General features: G+C 45.3%; 1 protein-coding gene across 1 annotated transcript in view; it reads right to left on the bottom strand.

Moving 5' to 3' along the window:
* tmem266 (transmembrane protein 266) overlaps positions 1–15,548 on the bottom strand; it is a 74,172-nt gene that overhangs the window by 35,718 nt on the left and 22,906 nt on the right. Inside the window, exons 5-6 of the mRNA XM_059946107.1 lie at positions 12,535–12,591; positions 5,874–6,012 (exon numbers count right to left, since the gene is read on the bottom strand). Coding sequence (XP_059802090.1) covers positions 5,874–6,012; positions 12,535–12,591 — 196 coding nt within the window. The remainder of the gene's footprint in view (positions 1–5,873; positions 6,013–12,534; positions 12,592–15,548) is intronic.

The following is a 15,548-nucleotide window of genomic DNA, read 5'->3' as shown; positions in this document are numbered from 1 at the left end:
CGGAGCAGACTCGATGAGCCAAATGGCTTAATTCGGTTCCTATATGTTGTGGTCTTCATGCAAAAGGAGGTATGCGTGTGGAATGAGCTGCCCAAAGAAGTACTGAGGCAGGTACAATAGCAACCATCAGATGACAGATGGATAGGAGGGTTTCGGAGGGATATGTGTCAAGGCTGGGCAAATGCAACTAGCTCCTTGGGCACCGTGGTTGGCATGGTTGTACTGAAGGACAGATGCTCCCTAAATCACTGTTGCTGAGCAAATTGAAGGCGAGGGCAAGGTAGGCAGTTACAACTTATAGATCAGGAGCTGGGATATAATGTTGAAGTTGTACAAAATGTTGGTGAGGCCTAATTTGGTGTATTGAGGGTGGTTCTGGTCAACTACCAACAAGAAAGATGTCAATAAGCTTGAAAGAGTACAGAGAAAATTTCCAAGGATGATGCCTGAACTTAAGGACCGGAGTTATAGGGAAAGGTGGAATTGGGTAGGACTTTTTGCCCTGGAGTGTAGGATAATGAGGAGAGATCTTATAGAGGTATACAAAACTATGAGGGGTGTAGACTAGCTGAATGCACACAGGCCTTTTTCCCTCAGGTTGGGTGAGACTAGGACTAGAAGTCATGGGTTAAGGGTGAAAGGTGAAGTATTTAAAGAGGCAACCGAGGGGAAATTATTTCAGTCAGCTAGTGGGTGCAGGTGTGGAATGTGCTGCCAGTGGAAGTGGCGGGTGCGCGTTCAATTGAAACATTTAGTCTTAAAGTTAGAGATGACTTCTTTACTCTTAAGGAGAGATTATAAAGATGAGCTTTATTTGTCAAATGCACATCAATCTACAGAAACATACAGTGAAATGTGTCGCTTTGCTTCAATGACCAATACATCCCGAGGATGGTGCTCAGTGCCTGCGAGTGTCGCCATGATTCTGGCATCAATGCAGCTTGCCAGCAATTCTCTAACCCTGACCCATGCATCTTTGAAATGTAGGAGCACCCGGGGGAAACCCAGGTGATCACGGGAAGACCGTACAAACTCCTTACAGACAGTGGCAAGAATCGAACCATGATCACTGGCACTGTAAAGCAACTGCACTAACCACCACACTACCATGCCATTCCTGAGCTCTGGGATTTGCTCCTCCAGAAAGCTTTGAAATATGTATCATCACCTGAGATTTTTTTTGTACTTCAGGGATAGGAAAGATGTTCCAACTAAAGCAGAAGTCAGAAGTGAGAGGTCATAAGTCAGAGGTCAGAAGCAGATCAGTTTTCTTAAGCAACGCACACAAAATGCTGGAGGAACTCAGCAGGTCAGGCAGCATCAATGGAAATTAATAAATGGTTGATGTTTTGGGCTGAGACCCCTCATCAGGTTGGTGGCTACCAGACGGAATACAAGGTGTTGCCCCTCTACCCTGAGGGTGGCCTCATCTTGGCACAAGAGGAGGCCATGGACCTACATGTCGGAACTGGAATAGGGATAGGAATTAGATTGGTTGGCCACTAGGAAATATCATTTTTGGCAGATGGAGAGGAGGTGCTTGACAAAGTGGTCCAACAATTCCTGTTAAACGGTGGAACAATCTCGAGGGGGATGAATGACCTTTCTGCATCCTCTCTACAATAATAGCCAGTACTTAAAAAATCCCTCCAAAGGGATCACTGATTTGCTTTCATATACTTACACCTACACAATCCTCTACACAAAGCGATTCTCCTTAATGGCTGATTGTTCAATTTGATGCTAGCCTTTAAAAATAAGAATTTGAATTTGTCATCTAAATTGATTAATTCTTAAACTAGACATAAACAGCGAAGTAAATGTCAATGATATTCCACTCGCTGCTAATGAACAGGTAACAGGTCCAATGCTGATTAGCTGACAACACATAAATACCAGTTCAGCTGATGAACTGTTTGGGAAGAGACTACAATGGGAATGCAGACTAATCTGCATTAATGCAATCATGGGGATTAAAAGGGGTCTATTTTTGGACAAGGCTGATCACGATAAGATGCCATTTCTTGTTTGTCTATCAGTCTGGCAAGATTGTGGAGGCTTAACGAAAAGGAAGCAGGGTTGCATTTCTGTAGCACCCGAAGTGACCTCTAGACTGACAGCCCTAAGGACTGATAACCAACGTATGACTACATAACTTAATAAAGAGCAACAACGTCTACACCACATGAATGTCGAGTAGAAGTCAGGTGGTTTCTCAAGCCTGCCCCTCCATTTTGGGGTAGCATATGGTGACCTACACTCAGTAGCCTCATTTGGTATCTAATAAAGTGACCACTGAGTGTATGCTAGTGTCTTCTGCTGCTGAAGCCCATCCACTTCAAGGCTCAATGTAGGTCAGGCAGCATCTACGGAAATGATGAAGGGTCTTGGCCTGATATGTCGATAGATTTCCACAGATGCTGCCTGACCCGCCGAGTTCCTCCAGTATTTTGTAAATGAAATGAAAAACTGCGTGCTTTTGTCAAATTGATTTATCAATTCCAGAAACACACAGCCCTGTGATTCCCCCTCCATTGTAAATTGTCACTTAATTGGAACTAAATAACTGTGACTTCAGCCTGTGCACCTTGGCATTATTGCACTTTCTGTATTTGTTCAACTCTGGGGCTAGTTTTTAACTTGCGGAATGAAACAGCCGCAGACTATTTTTGTATCAGGGCTAATATTAGCATTCTGGCAAGGAAGATATGTTAGGCAACTGTGGTGAGGGTGTGTGCTCGCAAGGGAGCGTTTGATTTGTCAATTAAGCTGTCACTGAGTGGGACAATTCCGTCACAGTTTAACGTCAACCTGTTCTCACTCGGTAGGAGCACAAGGCGCTCAGGAATAGAGTAACAGCGTTGTACAGCATGGATAGAGCTGCTGTGGCCCATGTCCCCGCTAACCGCTGGTCCTTATCTACACTGAAGGCCATGGGTTTAAGGTGAGAAGTAAGAAATTTAATAGTAACCCAAAGGGCAAACTTTTCACTCAGAGGGTGATCCATGTATGGAATGAGCTGCCAGAGGTTGAGGCAGATATATTTAAAAGTACTTTTAAATGTGCTAAACCTAGTCAGCTCCACCATGGGCTCTAGCCTCCATAGTATCCAGGACATCTTCAAGGAGCGATGCCTCAAAAAGGCAGCGTCCATCATTAAGGAACCCCAACACCCAGGGCATGCCTTGTTCTCACTGCTACCATGAGGAAGGAGGTACAGAAGCCTGAAGGCACACACTCAATGATTCAGGAACAGCTTCTTCCCCTCTGCCATCTGATTTCTGAATAGACATTCCTCCGTGGCCTTCTGTCCTCTCCGATCAGATTCCCCCTTCCCCAGCCCTGTATCTCTTTCACCAACCAACTTCCCAGCTCTTTACTTCACCTCTCCCCCTCCCAGTTTCACTTATCACCTTGTGTTTCTTCCTCCCCTTCCCCCACCTTCTAACTCTGAATCCTCATCTTTTTCTCCAGTCCTGATGAAGGGTCTCAGCCTGAAATGTCAACTATTCTCTTTTCCATAGATACTGCCTACCCACACACACACACACACACACACACACACACACACACACACACACACACACACACGCGGTGATTGATAAGTTTGTGGTCTAGGGTTGAAGGAAGTGAGTTATACAGCTCTCGTTACATGCAAATGCAATTCAACTCTTTGAGTGATTATGCAGAAAGTTAATAACTCATCAGGGTGATTGATAAGTTTGTGGCCTAATGTAGGAGATGAGTTATTAACTTCAAACTTTCTGCATAATCACTCAAAGAGTTGACCTGTATGTGCATGTAACAAGAGCTGTATAACTCATCTCCTTCTACCATAGGCCATGAATTTATCAATCACCCCTCGTATATATACTGTAATTCACAATTTTTCCTAATATTATGTATTGCATTGTACTGCTGCTGCAAAGACAAATTTCATGACATATGCTAGTGATATTAAACCTGATTATGATTCTGACTTGGGCAGGTATATGGATGGGAAAGGTTTAGAGGGATATCGGCCCAAAACAGCCTAGTTGGGGACCGTGGTTGGCATGCACCAGTTGGGCCGAAGGGCTTGCTTCCTGCTGTGTGAGTCTATGACTAATCCCACTTACCAGGTCTTCTGTGTATTGGTGATTCAAATGGTTATCGAGGTACTTCTTAAATGAGGAACACGCGCAAAATGCTGGAGGAACTCAGCAGGTCAGGCAGCATCTATGGTGAGGAATAAACAGTTGACATTTTGGGCTGAGACCCTTCATCAGGACTGGAGAGGTAGGGAAATGAAGCCCGAATAAGAAGGTGGGATGACAGGAGTACAAGCTGGTGAAACCAGTCAGGGAGGGGACGGTAGTCTGTGGGGAGGGGCGGATGGAGTAGGAAGTATGGGAGGTGATAGATGGAAGAAGTAAAGGTCTAGAGAAGAAAGAATCTGATAGGAAAAGGCAATGAGTTCTGGGAGAAAGGGAAAGGAGAAACAGAGAGAGGTGATAGGCAGGTGGAAAGACAGAAGGGGCAAATGGGGGGACAGAAGAGAGATGGAAAAAGAGGGAAGGGGAGTTAGGGGTGGTAAGAAATTACCTGAAGTTACAAAAATCAATGTTTGTGTCATCAGGTTCAAGGCAATCCAGAGGAAATATGATGTGTTGTTCCTCCAAGCTGATAGTGGCCTCATTGTGGCAGTAAAGAAGGCCAGAGACTGACGTGTTGGAATGGGAATGGCCAGTGCAATTAAAATGGGTGGACACTAGTAAATCCTATTTAAATGCTTAAGTGGCTTCCTGAGTCCCTCTGGATGAAAAACCTCCTCCTCTGAAACTTTTACTCTTTATCCTAAGCTCAAATTTTCTAATGTTAGATGTTTCCTACTGAGGGGAAAAGTTTCCTTCTGACACAACCTATCAATTCAGTTCTGCCATCTTGATCTCTTGTAGCAACCAAACACTATCTAGCTATCTCAGTATCAACATCAACTCCACACAGCCTTTATGGGAGAGAAATCCAGATTTCCCTCGCCTTTGTGTGGAGAAGATAAGTTTCCAATCAGTGCGTTGCAAGACTTTGGAATTCTCCACCCTAGAGGGCAGTGGATACCCTGGCTCTGAATGTATTCAAGGATGGATACTTAAACACTTGGGGGATCAGGGAAAATGGGACCAGGTGTGAAAATGAATAAGGCAAAGGTTCAGCTCTGACGTTGGACCAGGTTTGAGGGACCAACACTCTGCCAGTTCTTTAAATCAGACCAAACACCCTAATGTTAAATGGAAAATATTATTCAGGAAAGAGTGTAAGAATAGTTTGAGATGTGACATGATTGGGGTTTGAATGAGTTATTTTGAATGCCTGGGACATCTCTCCCTCTGGGAGATTTTCCTGGCAACATGTTTGATGCTGATCAGTTATCACGATTGACAGCATATTGATATCATGTCACACCCAGGGCACAATTAGGTGGATAAATTGGAATTAACCATTTCCTTTAATCCAAAGGGTCTGTACTGTCCTGTACAGCTCTACAGGAAATAAACAGCCAGATTTATTATTCACAGTAATAGGCCTTTCTGACCCAACGCCTCCCAATTACAAACATGAGGTCAATTAACCTACCAACCTGTACTGTACTTCTTTGGAATGTGGGAAGAGACAGGAGAAGCAGGAAGAAGCCCGTGCAGTCACAGAAAGAATATACGAGTTCCCTACAGGTAGCAGTGGGAATCCAACCAGGTCGTGGGTCCTGCGGTGGTGAAAGGTGCTGTACAAGTGCACTCTCTTGAAACCTAGCAAAGACTGATCCCAGCCCTCAGGGGAGGAGCAAGGCTCGCTGGCAATCCAGCCTCGAAGCGCCGAGCGCGATGGCCGCCACTCACCGTCAATGATGCGCTTGACCTTCCATATGCGAAGGGTGATGATCAGGCTGATGGCATCCCACGGGCTGCTGGGTCCGTTTGCCACTGTCGAAGCCACCATGGGCGCCAAGGACAGGACGATCACCGCACCGTCAAACACCTGCAACATACAATCGTTACCGTGACCGTGGCTCATCAAACAGATGTGGGAGGCAGCAATCGCCAGACGAGTGAATGAATACTGCACTCTGCACCAACGGAGTGCAGTACTCCGTACTTCCTCCTCGTGTGTTACCAATGCAAGGAGGAAGGATGACAATGGAGTAGCAGGATTTAATGTTTTCAATGAGTCATGATACGCCGTGGTATATGCTGGGCAACTTACAGCGCGGGAACAATGAGCTGGGCCCACCGAGACAAAAACGTATGCATTAGAGAAGGGTTTTCCACACATAGAAGACCCAATTGATTCACCGTGCTATCAATTAGCCACATGCATACTTGTGCACGCACACTTGCCACGTGCTTGCAATTGATCCGATAAGGTTCACCGTGGATGCACGGTTCCCTACAGTGGTTTAGCTCCCAACTCCAGGTGCCTTTTCAGTTAAAGACTTAAAGTCCTTTAAAGATTAGCTTTATTTGCCACATGTACATCGAAACATACAGCGAAATGTGTCGTTTGCGTCAACGACCAGCACAGTCTGAGGGTGTGCTGGGGGCAGCCCTGTACTTCTGGCACCAGTGTAGAATGCCCATGAACCTAATACGTATGTCTTTTGCAATGTGGGAGGGAACTGGAGCACCCAGAGGAAACCCACAGGATCACGGGGAGAACTTCTTACACACAGCAGTGAGAATTGACCCCCTATCACTAGCAATGTAATTAATTACACTAATTGCTGTGCTGCTGTATAACTCAAGGTGTCATGGTCCTGTCTGTTAAATCTGTATTCCGGTTCACGGTCCGGTCCATGGGCCCTGAACTCCGGGTCTTCCGGCTGTCCCTTATTTCAGTTGGGCTTAATCATAGGCACCTGATGCTCGTCGAGGCTGGGAATATAAGTGGCCCTGGGGTTGAGTGTGGTTGCTGGTTTGTCTTGTCAGAGTAACTTGCTGGTGGAAGTCTAGAGCAGCCTTATGTGATCTCTAGGCCTGGTTGGAGGACCATTGTTTCATGGAGCCTCGTGGTCTGTAGTTGGAGCAGTCATCATGGTATGAATTTGGCTGTTTCTGGGGCCACCTGAGTGGCTGTCTGCCACTCTGAGCTAGATATGAATTTGGCCGTTTCCGGGGCCAGCTGAGGTTGCTGGCTGCCCCGAGACTCGGAGCCACCCCAGACTGAGCTCCCTTCCTGTCCTTGCCTCTGTGGGGTAAGTCAGGCTGTCCTTGCTGTTACCCTGTGGTTGGATCTGTCCCTTCCTGTCCTTGCCTCTGTGGGGTAAGTCAGGCCATCTTTGCTGTTACCCTGTGGTTGGATCTGTCCCTTCCTGTCCTTCCTGTCCTTGTCTCTGTTAGGTAAGCCAGGCTGTTACCCTGAGGTGGAACTGTTCTCTTCCCCTCTCCATCTGAATCCCTAACAGTTTCCTTGGCGGTTTACCTTGGCAGTCATCCTGGCCTGGTGTCTTCTAAGAAGGAGCACCTTGTCTTGCCCAAGAAAGCCTTGAAGAACCCAAGTCTTGTCATATCCTTGCCTAGTTCTGGGGTCTGAGCTCGAGTCAAGACCCAGGTTCTGGGTCCTTGTCCAATCTCTGGCTTGGAGCCCAAGCCCAGGCTCCTAGTTCCCAGTTCTTCATCTTGGTCCTGCTTTCCTAGCCCAAGTCTGTGTTCCTGTCCCTAACTCCAGTCCAGTCCTGTCCCTAGTACCTCAGTGTCTGTCTTGCATTTGGGTCCGTTCCCCATGCCTCCCTGTATGACACAAGGAAGCTTCCCTGAGAAAGGGTAAGATGAAGGAACACATACCAGTCCTCATAGAGGGATCAGAAGTGGAGAGAATGAGCAACTTCAAGTTACTGGGTGTCAAGATCTCAGAGGATGTAACCTGGACCCACATATTGATGCAGTTATAAAGAAGGCAAGATGGTGGCTATATTTCATTAGGAGTTTGAAGAGATTTGGTGTCATCAAGAGCACTCGCAAATTTCTAAAGATGTAGTGTGGAGATCATTCTAACTGGCTGCATCACCATCTGGTATGGGAGGGGACTACTGTACAGATTGAAGTAAGCTGTAGAGAGTTGTAAAATTAGTCAGTGCCATCATGAGTACCAGCCTCTGTAGTATCTGAGACGTCTTCAAGGAGAAATGCTTCAGAAAAGTGGTGGTCATAATTAAGGATTCCCATCATCCAGGACATGCCCTCTTCTCATTGCCAGCATCAGGAAGGAGGTACAGGAGCCTGAAGGCACACACTCAACAATTCAGGAATGGCTTCTTCCCCTCTGCCATCCAATTTCTGAATGGACATTAAACCCATGAACACTGCCTCACTATTTCTTTATTTCTATTTTTTGCACTATTTATTTAACTATTTTATATATATATACTTACTGTAATTAATGGTTTCTTTTTCTCTCAATAATCATGTACTGCATTGTGCTACTGCCACAAAGTTAACAAATTTCCTGACCTACGCTGGTGATATTAAGCCTGATTCTGATTTTGATTTTTCTTGACCTATGTAATTCAAAATGCTTTATATTGACATCATATCAATGCAGGTGAAAGCTTTAGCTAAAATGTTGCACAGTTCAATGGGGCATAGCTCTTATCTGCCTTTCCAAATGTCTGCTTCCAACTTTTGAACTTGACACAAGGCAACACCACCGCCTGCTGGTTCCCCTCCATCCTGACTTGGAAATGCATTGCTGGCCCTTTCTTAAAAGTTAACCTGCAGGTTGAGTCCGTGGTAAGGAAGGCAAATGCAATGTTAGCGTTCATTATGAGAAGACTCGAATATAAAAGCAAAGTTGCAATGCTAAGGCTTTATAAGACATTGGTCAGGCTGCACTGGAGTACCGTGAGCAGTTCTGGGCCACTTATCTAAGAAACTATGTGCTGGCATTGGAGAGGGTCCAGAGGAGGTTCATGAGAATGACCCCGGGAGTGAATGGGTTAATGTATAAGGTGAGTTGATAGCTCTGGGGTGCTAGAATAGGGGGGATCTCATTGAAGCCTATTGAATATTGAAAGCCTAGATAGAGCAGATGTGGAGAAGATGTTTCCTAAAGTGGGAGAGTCTAGGACCAGAGGGCACAGACACAGAATACAAGGATGTTCCTTTAGAACAGAAATGAGGAGGAAGTTATTTAACTAGAGAGTGGTGAATCAATGGAATTTTCTGCCACAGACAGCTGTGGAGGCCAGGTCGTTGGGTATATTTCACATGGAGTTTGATAGTTCTTGATTGCTAAGGGCATCTAAGGTTATATGAAGAGGCAGGGGAATAGGGTGGAGGGGGTTAATAAATCAGCCATGATGGAATGGCGGAGCAGACTTGAAGGACCAAATGGCTTAATTCTGTTCTAAACTGTTGATGGACATTGTTGGAGTGGAGAGGCATGTGAGTTCCTGAAGTCTTGAGAATGATGCTGTCTGGAGCTTAGCTCCTGGTAGGGTCACCCATGGTAGTAAGGCCAAGTGGGAGGTTCCAGGCAAACAGCGATCCATCTGAGACTTCAGTGATGGAGCTGGCAAAAATGTTGACACATCACAGCAGCCCTGAAGGGTCCCCAGTTGTCCTGCATTCCATAGCCTCTGGACCCTGACCTGTCAAATACTCTGCGTTGGCTGCCCATGCATCAGCCTCTCCGTGTTAAACAAAGGCACACACAGTCATTCTCCTTTAAGGGAATCTGCCCTGACATCCTGGATTAAGTTCCGTGGTGATCCTGGATTGGTCTCCACAACCACCGGAAGACTCACCAATAGACAGCCCCTTAGGATAACATCATATCTGACTCGAGTGATCACACTACCATCCCCCCATGACCTCGGGTGGATTTTTCCTGTTGGAGATGCTTTATATGTGTGATTTTCATGCATCTGAATGTGCCTGTGTATCTCGATGAGTCTATACCACGGTGCACACTCACACCTGTGCATCTTAGTGTGCACATCTGTACACAAGTGTGTACATGCACATGTGTATGTGCATATCTGTGTCAGTGAGTCCCCATGTACCTGTTTGCCTGGGAGAGTTTATGGATTTGAACCACTGTGCACACTCACACCTGCACATCCTGGTGTGTAGATCCTTGCCCGTGTGCTTGCACACCCACTTGTATCCTGGAATGTACTCATGCAAGTCTGCATTTAAGTGTGAGTGATTGTGTTTCTACGGGTGAGTGTGTCAGTTTTGTGAATGTGTGCCCTCAATACCTTGAGCTTTGAAGTGAGTGTGCGTGTTTGCACCTCGTACTATTTATGCTGAGAGAGTGTGTTTGAGGACATGGAATCCACCCTAATTGTGAAATGGAGCCCATCAGCAGCTGCTTACCATTAGCACGTTGCACACTACAGCGACATTACTTTGGATAAATTTAGACTGAGAGTCCTGTTCATTTATTTATCACATGTAGTTTGAAACATCCAGTAAAGTGTGTTGCTTGTGTTCACAACCAACACATAGGATGTGCTGGGGGCAGTCAGCAAGTTTTGCTGCTTACTCCAGTGCCCACAATGTAAATTGTAGTAGTCGTAATTTCCAGATTAAAATGCATCCCCTGGAAAAAATGCCCTGGCCAGTTCACCCCAGTGTGTCTGATGCTGGTGTCAGTCGTGTCCTAATGACATCAGATACAAGCATCACACACTTCCTCCCTTATCAGCACAAGATGGCGTAAATGGGTCCAACCTACTAGCAACATTCAACACAAGAAAAACTGGGGGCACTTAGTGCAGGGATTGCTAACAAGACTGCAGTTGTCTCCGCTGGGACATTGACACCATTTTCAAGTGCTCAGAGAAAGGCGAGCCTAGTGTCCTTTCATAATGCCACAAACTGCATCAAAAAATAGCATTGATCCTGGTCTTGCCCTACCTCACGGAGGTACAGGGTCGCCGTCTGCAGGGATTTGATCTGGGCAGACCATCACATGGAGGAGCGCACAACAGTTCTCTGCATTTCCCTCCCCCGTGGTTCAGGGTAGTGTGGTGCGTGGCCAAGTGGTTAGGGTGTTCGCCTAGCGACCTGAAGGTCATGAGTTCGAGCCCAACTGAGGCAGTGTGTGTGTGCGTCCTTGAGCAAGGCACTTAACCACACAATGCTCCAGTCTACCCAGCTGAGAATGGATACCAGTAATAAAATGCTGAGAGTCAACCTCGCAATAGACTGACGTCCTATCCGGGGGAGTCTCATACTCTCAGTCACTTCACGCCACAGAAACCGGCATAAGCACCAGTTGGATGAGCCACAAAGGCTCGGGACAGGACTTTGACTGATGGTTCAGGGTGTGTGGATTGGATAGGTTTAGAAGGTTCAGAATCAGGCTTATTATCACTGACATATGTCATGAGGGTTGTTGTTTCGAAGCTACAGTAAGGTGCAATGCATAAAAAAAAGATAAATTGCAGTACAAAATACATTTTAAAATTTAAACAAGTAGTGCAAAATGAGAGCAAAATTAGTGAGGTAGTGTTCATGGGTTGGTTAATTTTCGTTCAGGAATCTGATGGTGGATGAAGCTGTTCCTAAAATGTTGGCTCCTGAACCTCCTCCCTGATGGTAGCAATGAGAAGAGTGTATGGGCCAAACCCTAGCGAATGGAGGTGACTTGGATTGCATGGGCCAGCTGGGCCAAAGGGCCTGTACCTTTGCTGTATGACTATGACTTGATGACATGTAATGAGCTTTCTGCTCCCACCAAGAATAGACCATGAAGACAAAAGATGCTCGGCTTTGTCATCATAATCAGAAACACAGCCAACTGGAGGCTTCATAATGTTTGAGAGTATCCCAGTTATGGAGAAGGGGCTAGCAGCGTAGATAAGCTATGTTGTGGAATGAGTTAGCAGGGCTGAATGGCCCCTGAACCTCTTCTAGGCTGCCAGTGATTGTACTGTTAAGTTTTGAAAGTAATGGAATGAAAGTGCTCCTGCTGCCACACTTGTCCTCTTCTCCATTCCTGAACTGGTTTCTCACTCCCCTGGGGTCAACGCACCATTGGTCTATAGGGGTAAGAACGTTGGTCAGAAGCAGAGTTTGACCATGTATACCCATGTAGTTTCCTCCGAGTGGATCACAACCTTGTTGTGGTTTGGAGGCTTGTGTGCCCCAATGACCCAGAGAACGACTGCATGTTGCCTGGAGTCAGGGCTTTTATGCTTTGGCGCTTGGCAGGGTCACCCGTGCCAAATAGGTCAAAGGGAAGAGGCCAGGTTAAGAGTGGTCCACCCGCCCTTCTGGTTCAGGGGTTCAACTCAGGAACTCTGGAAATAGCAATGAAGAATCCTTCTACATCTGAGTGTGACGGTATTACTGAGTCTCCACCTGGACTTGCATGACTGACAGTAGTGAAAACCACGAGGAAGCTACTGACATGTTGAAGGAAATCCTGGACACCACCAGAGCTGGGGGAGCTTCATTGCTGCCCTAAAAGCCAGTGGTGTAACAGGCAGTAAGTGAGTACCCATGAAGTTTAATGCTAGCTGGAATCCCTGGACCATAAAAGAACTAAACTCACCTCAACTTTGTTCTCAATGTAATCCCAAATGCCAAGAACAACAATCCTGAAGACAGTCTGATGGAGAGAAAATGAGAGAGAAAGGTAAAACAATGGAACTTGAACATTCAGATTAACAACATTTTTTACTGTTCCTTTTGAAAGGATATGTGCACAGGACATCCGTCAGATTAAGAACACAAGCTTTCCATTCTTGAGCAGTTTCCTGGAAGAGAGATATAGAAGTTCTGAAACTATTTGACAAATTGAAAATGGAACCATTCTATTAAGACTGTTTTTAGGTTGTTGCTATGGGGATCTGCAAGTATGACACCAAGGAAGTAGGTTGACTAAAGCAAGAGCTGGATGCAGTGTAACCTACTCTAACCTCCTGCTGAAACACATAGGGTGTGCTGGAGGAACTCAGCAGGTCAGGCAGCATCTATGGAGAAGAATAAACAGTCGACGTTTTGGGCTGAGCCCTTTCATCAGTACTAAATTGGCAAAACTCCACAGATGCTGCCTGACCCACTGAGTTCTTCCAGCACTTTGCATGTCTTCCTTAAGATTTCGAGCATCTGCAGAATCTCTTTGTGTCTAACCTTCTACTGCAGTGCAGTAGTCCTATTCCAAATCAGAAAGTCACGTGAGACTGGTGAGTAACCCTAAAGTTTCTCATTGAATTTGCTACTTTTCACAGAGTGACCAAGTGCGAAATTCTCAAATGAGGGGACATAGTTACTACATAAGGGGCTGGTTATTTATAACTGAGATGTGTGGAAATGTCTTCACTCAGAAGTACGAGGTTATGAGAGAGGGATAGATTATAAGATCCACTTTCTTATAATTTGTTGGAATTGGTCTAAGGTATTTTTCTTCTAAAGATTGAAAGGTTTGAATAAGATAGTAAGAGAAAATGGAAAAGCTTAGTGGGATACGGAGCAAATGCAGACGATGGAACCGTCTCGATCGCCTGGTTGGGCATCTTGCTTGGGCTAAAGGGTCTGTTTCCATGCTGTATTAAGAAAAGATATAAAAATTAGTTGTCACATGTACATCAACACATACAGGAAAATGCTACAGGAACTTTGCTGATCAGGTAGCATGTATGGAAAAGGGTAAGTTGCTAACATCAGATTTCAAGCCCTGCAGGTTTTCTTGTGTTCGTGATTTACAGTGAAATGTGAAGTTTGCGTCAAATCAAATTAGAGAGAATTGTGCAAGTGTCACCACGACTTCCAGGGCCAACATAGTACGCCCACAACTTACTAACTCTGACCGTACGTTTTTGGAATGTGGAAGGAAACCAGGATATAGAAAGAAACACATGTGTCATGGGGAGACTGTACAAACTCCTTACAGACAGCCGCGGGAATTGAACACCAATTGCTGATTGCTGCCTCTGTAATAGTGTTACATTAACTGCTACAATACCATTTGCCCACAGAGTCATATTTCTCAGTTAATCTAACTACAATCAGATTGCTCAGTCAGAAATTACAAGCAATTTCTTGGTACAGCTTGACCGACCACGACGCTGCCAACTATTGCTGTTGCACTCAGTCAGGGACCCTCAGTATGTGTTGGCCTCTCATTAACACAACTTACAATTAGTGCTTTAATTCTGTAAAAGTTCTACCTGTTCTAACTTCTTTCCTGTTGCCACTTGGCTTGACCCACGTGGTCGGGAATGAGGTTGAGGAATACTACTTAGAGCATGAGACCATAAAACACAGGAGCAGAGTTAGGCCATTTGGCCGATTGAGTCTGCTCCACCATTCCATTATGGCTGATTTATTATCCCTCTCAAACCCATTCTCTTGCCCTTTTCCTGTAATCTTTGACACCCTTTCTAATCAGGAAGCTATCAGTCTCCAATTTAAATATACTTAAAGCAGAGCAGAGGAAGGTTCATCTAATTCAACCCTGAAGTTTGGCAAATGTCAGAATTGTTGCCCAGAATGAAAAGACCTTCAAGATCTCTGCAAAATCAGTGTTCCTCATCATGGTGCTTCACAATAGGAGTGTCTGATGAATGGAGACATTAAGGTGAATGAAATTGCCCAGTGTCTGAATGCAGAGCCCTTGAATGAATAGGAAGAGACTTCAAATGAATGGAGATTGAAATGAGCCGGGCTGTTCAGTCAGCAGGAAGTTCCCAATTAATTCTGAGATTTTTCTCCCCCATCATTCTGAATCACCTGATCTTGAAACATTGCCAAATCACCAACGTAGGAACACTAGCGAGGTACATTTAGCCTGAATAAAGATCAGATGCACTGTCGTATATGTCAGTACTTTTTATTTTACAGAATTCAAAGCAGTCAGCAGATGTCACAGGTAAAGGCAAGGCGAAAGAAAGACTTTAATTTACAAGGCATCTCTCTTGTCCCTTTCCACACGTCCCCAAGTGCTTCACAGTCAACAGCACACTGAAGAGCAATCATTATTTTAATAAGAGTGTCCAACTGGTGTGCAGCAAGCTCCCACAGACAAACCTGCAATCATCTCAGAGATGTAAGAGACTGCTGATGCTGGGGTCTGAATCAACTCCAAAGGTTGCTGGAGAAACTCAGGGGATCAGGCAGCATCTATTGAGGGCAGTGGACAGTTGAGACCCTTCATATGGAAAATTAATTAATTTATTTATTGAGATAGAGCACAGAACAGGCCCTTCTGGTTCCTTGAGCTGCAATGCAATGCTCAGCAATCCCCCGATTTAATCTGAGCCTAATCGTAGGACCATTTACAATGAGTAATTAACCTACCAACCGGTAAGTCTTTGGTCTCTGGGTGGAAACCAGAGCACCTGGAGGAAACCCACGTGGTCACAGGGAGGACATACAAACTCCTTACAGACGGCAGCAGGAATTGAACCTAGGTCGCCTGTATTGTAAAGTGTTGTGCTGACCACTACACTACCATGCCACCCCAAATTATACATAAGCTACGTGACAAATAGACACAATGATATTAGTGTACATTGGGAAAGTGAGAGAAATTTCATCTGAGGGATTGTTAGGGTGAACAAGTCC

This window comes from Hypanus sabinus, chromosome 21 (genome assembly GCF_030144855.1).
Source record: "Hypanus sabinus isolate sHypSab1 chromosome 21, sHypSab1.hap1, whole genome shotgun sequence".
Classification (NCBI taxonomy): Eukaryota; Metazoa; Chordata; class Chondrichthyes; order Myliobatiformes; family Dasyatidae; genus Hypanus; species Hypanus sabinus.
This window is presented reverse-complemented; position numbering and strand designations above follow the sequence as displayed.